Consider the following 1,460-nt stretch of genomic DNA (forward strand, 5'->3'; position numbering starts at 1 on the left):
ACTCCTCCCCCGCCCCCCCCAAAAAAAACCTGGGTGGGAGGATGGCTGCAGAGCTGCACCCTGGGTGGGGCTGGGGGTCCCCAGTGTCACCCCAGTGTTGGTGGCACTCTCAGAGCTGACTGGTGACATGTGGCCTGGCATGGTCAGACACCACCATGTCCCCTGGATGAACACCCACAGGTCCCCTGGATGGACACCACTGTGTCCCCAGGGGGGGGTCCCTTGATGGACACCAGCGTGTCCCCTGGATGGACATTGGTGTGTCCCCATGATGGACACCACCATGTCCCGTAGCTGGACACCCACAGGTCCCCTGGATGGCCACCGTTGTGTCCCCTGGATCCCAAACACATATATGAATGGATGGACACTGGTGTGTCCCCAGATGGTGGTCCCTGGATGGACACCACCATGTCCCCTGGATAATGGGTCCCTGGACGCTGCTTCGTCCCCTGGATGGCCACCGATGTGTCCCCTGGATGGCCACCACCATGTCCTCTGGAGGGACACCGGTGTGTCCGCCGGAGACTGGACACAGCCATGTCCCCGGCCAAGGGACACCCGGAGCAGATGCTCCACGTCCCCTAGATGAGGGGACCCCAGGAGGACACTGCCATGTCCCAGGCCAAGGGGTTCCTCAGCTGGGCAGATGCTCCGTGTCCCCAAGACCCCAGGGGGACGCTGCCACGTCCCCACCTGCCCGTGGGACCAGGCAAGTCCCCTTCTTCCACCGCCTGCCTTCCCTCGCAGAGTGCCCGGCCATCGTGCCCCGGTGCATGTGGGGTGCCCGTCCCTACCGGGGCACCCCCAAACCGTTGACCCTCCCCTTGGGCTCTGTCTACATCCACCACACCTTCATACCCAGCACCCCGTGCCGCACCTTCGCCGCCTGCGCCCGGGACATGCGCGCCATGCAACGCTTTCACCAGGACACCCGCGGTTGGGATGACATCGGCTACAGGTGAGACTCTGTCACCGTCACCCCACCGCAGTCCCCGTCACCCGTCTCCGGGCAGCTGGGGTTGACCCATGGGTGCTTGCAGCTTCGTGGTGGGGTCGGATGGGTACCTGTACCAAGGCCGAGGTTGGCACTGGGTTGGTGCCCACACCAAAGGCTACAACAGCAAAGGCTACGGCGTGAGCTACGTTGGAGACTTCTCGGCCACCTTGCCGGACCCCGATGCCATCGCCCTGGTGCGGGACAGGCTCCTGCCCTGCGCCGTGCGGACCCGCCGGCTTCACCGCAACTACACCCTACGTGGCCACCGCCAGATGGGCCTCACCGACTGCCCCGGCAACTCCCTCTTCCATGAGATTGAGACCTGGCACGGCTTCGAGGTGGGCCCCAAGCTCTGTGGCATCTCCAGGGGTCGGGAGGTGCCGCGGTCGGGGTTGTCTGGTCTGGTCTGGCATGGCCAGGAGGACGGGGGTTTGGTGGGGGTGGATGTGGGAGGAGGTGA

General features: G+C 65.1%; 1 protein-coding gene across 1 annotated transcript in view; it reads left to right on the forward strand.

Moving 5' to 3' along the window:
• Nucleotides 1–1,404, forward strand: part of LOC103924082 (N-acetylmuramoyl-L-alanine amidase-like) — a gene marked incomplete at both ends in the record, with an annotated part of 2,288 nt that extends 884 nt beyond the window's left edge. Inside the window, 2 exons of the mRNA XM_009332545.1 lie at nt 751–961; nt 1,044–1,404. Coding sequence (XP_009330820.1) covers nt 751–961; nt 1,044–1,404 — 572 coding nt within the window. The remainder of the gene's footprint in view (nt 1–750; nt 962–1,043) is intronic.
• Between the last annotated feature and the right edge of the window lie 56 nt (nt 1,405–1,460).

The sequence above is a fragment of the Pygoscelis adeliae genome, unplaced genomic scaffold (genome assembly GCF_000699105.1).
Source record: "Pygoscelis adeliae isolate BGI_AS28 unplaced genomic scaffold, ASM69910v1 Scaffold1179, whole genome shotgun sequence".
Lineage (NCBI taxonomy): Eukaryota > Metazoa > Chordata > Aves > Sphenisciformes > Spheniscidae > Pygoscelis > Pygoscelis adeliae.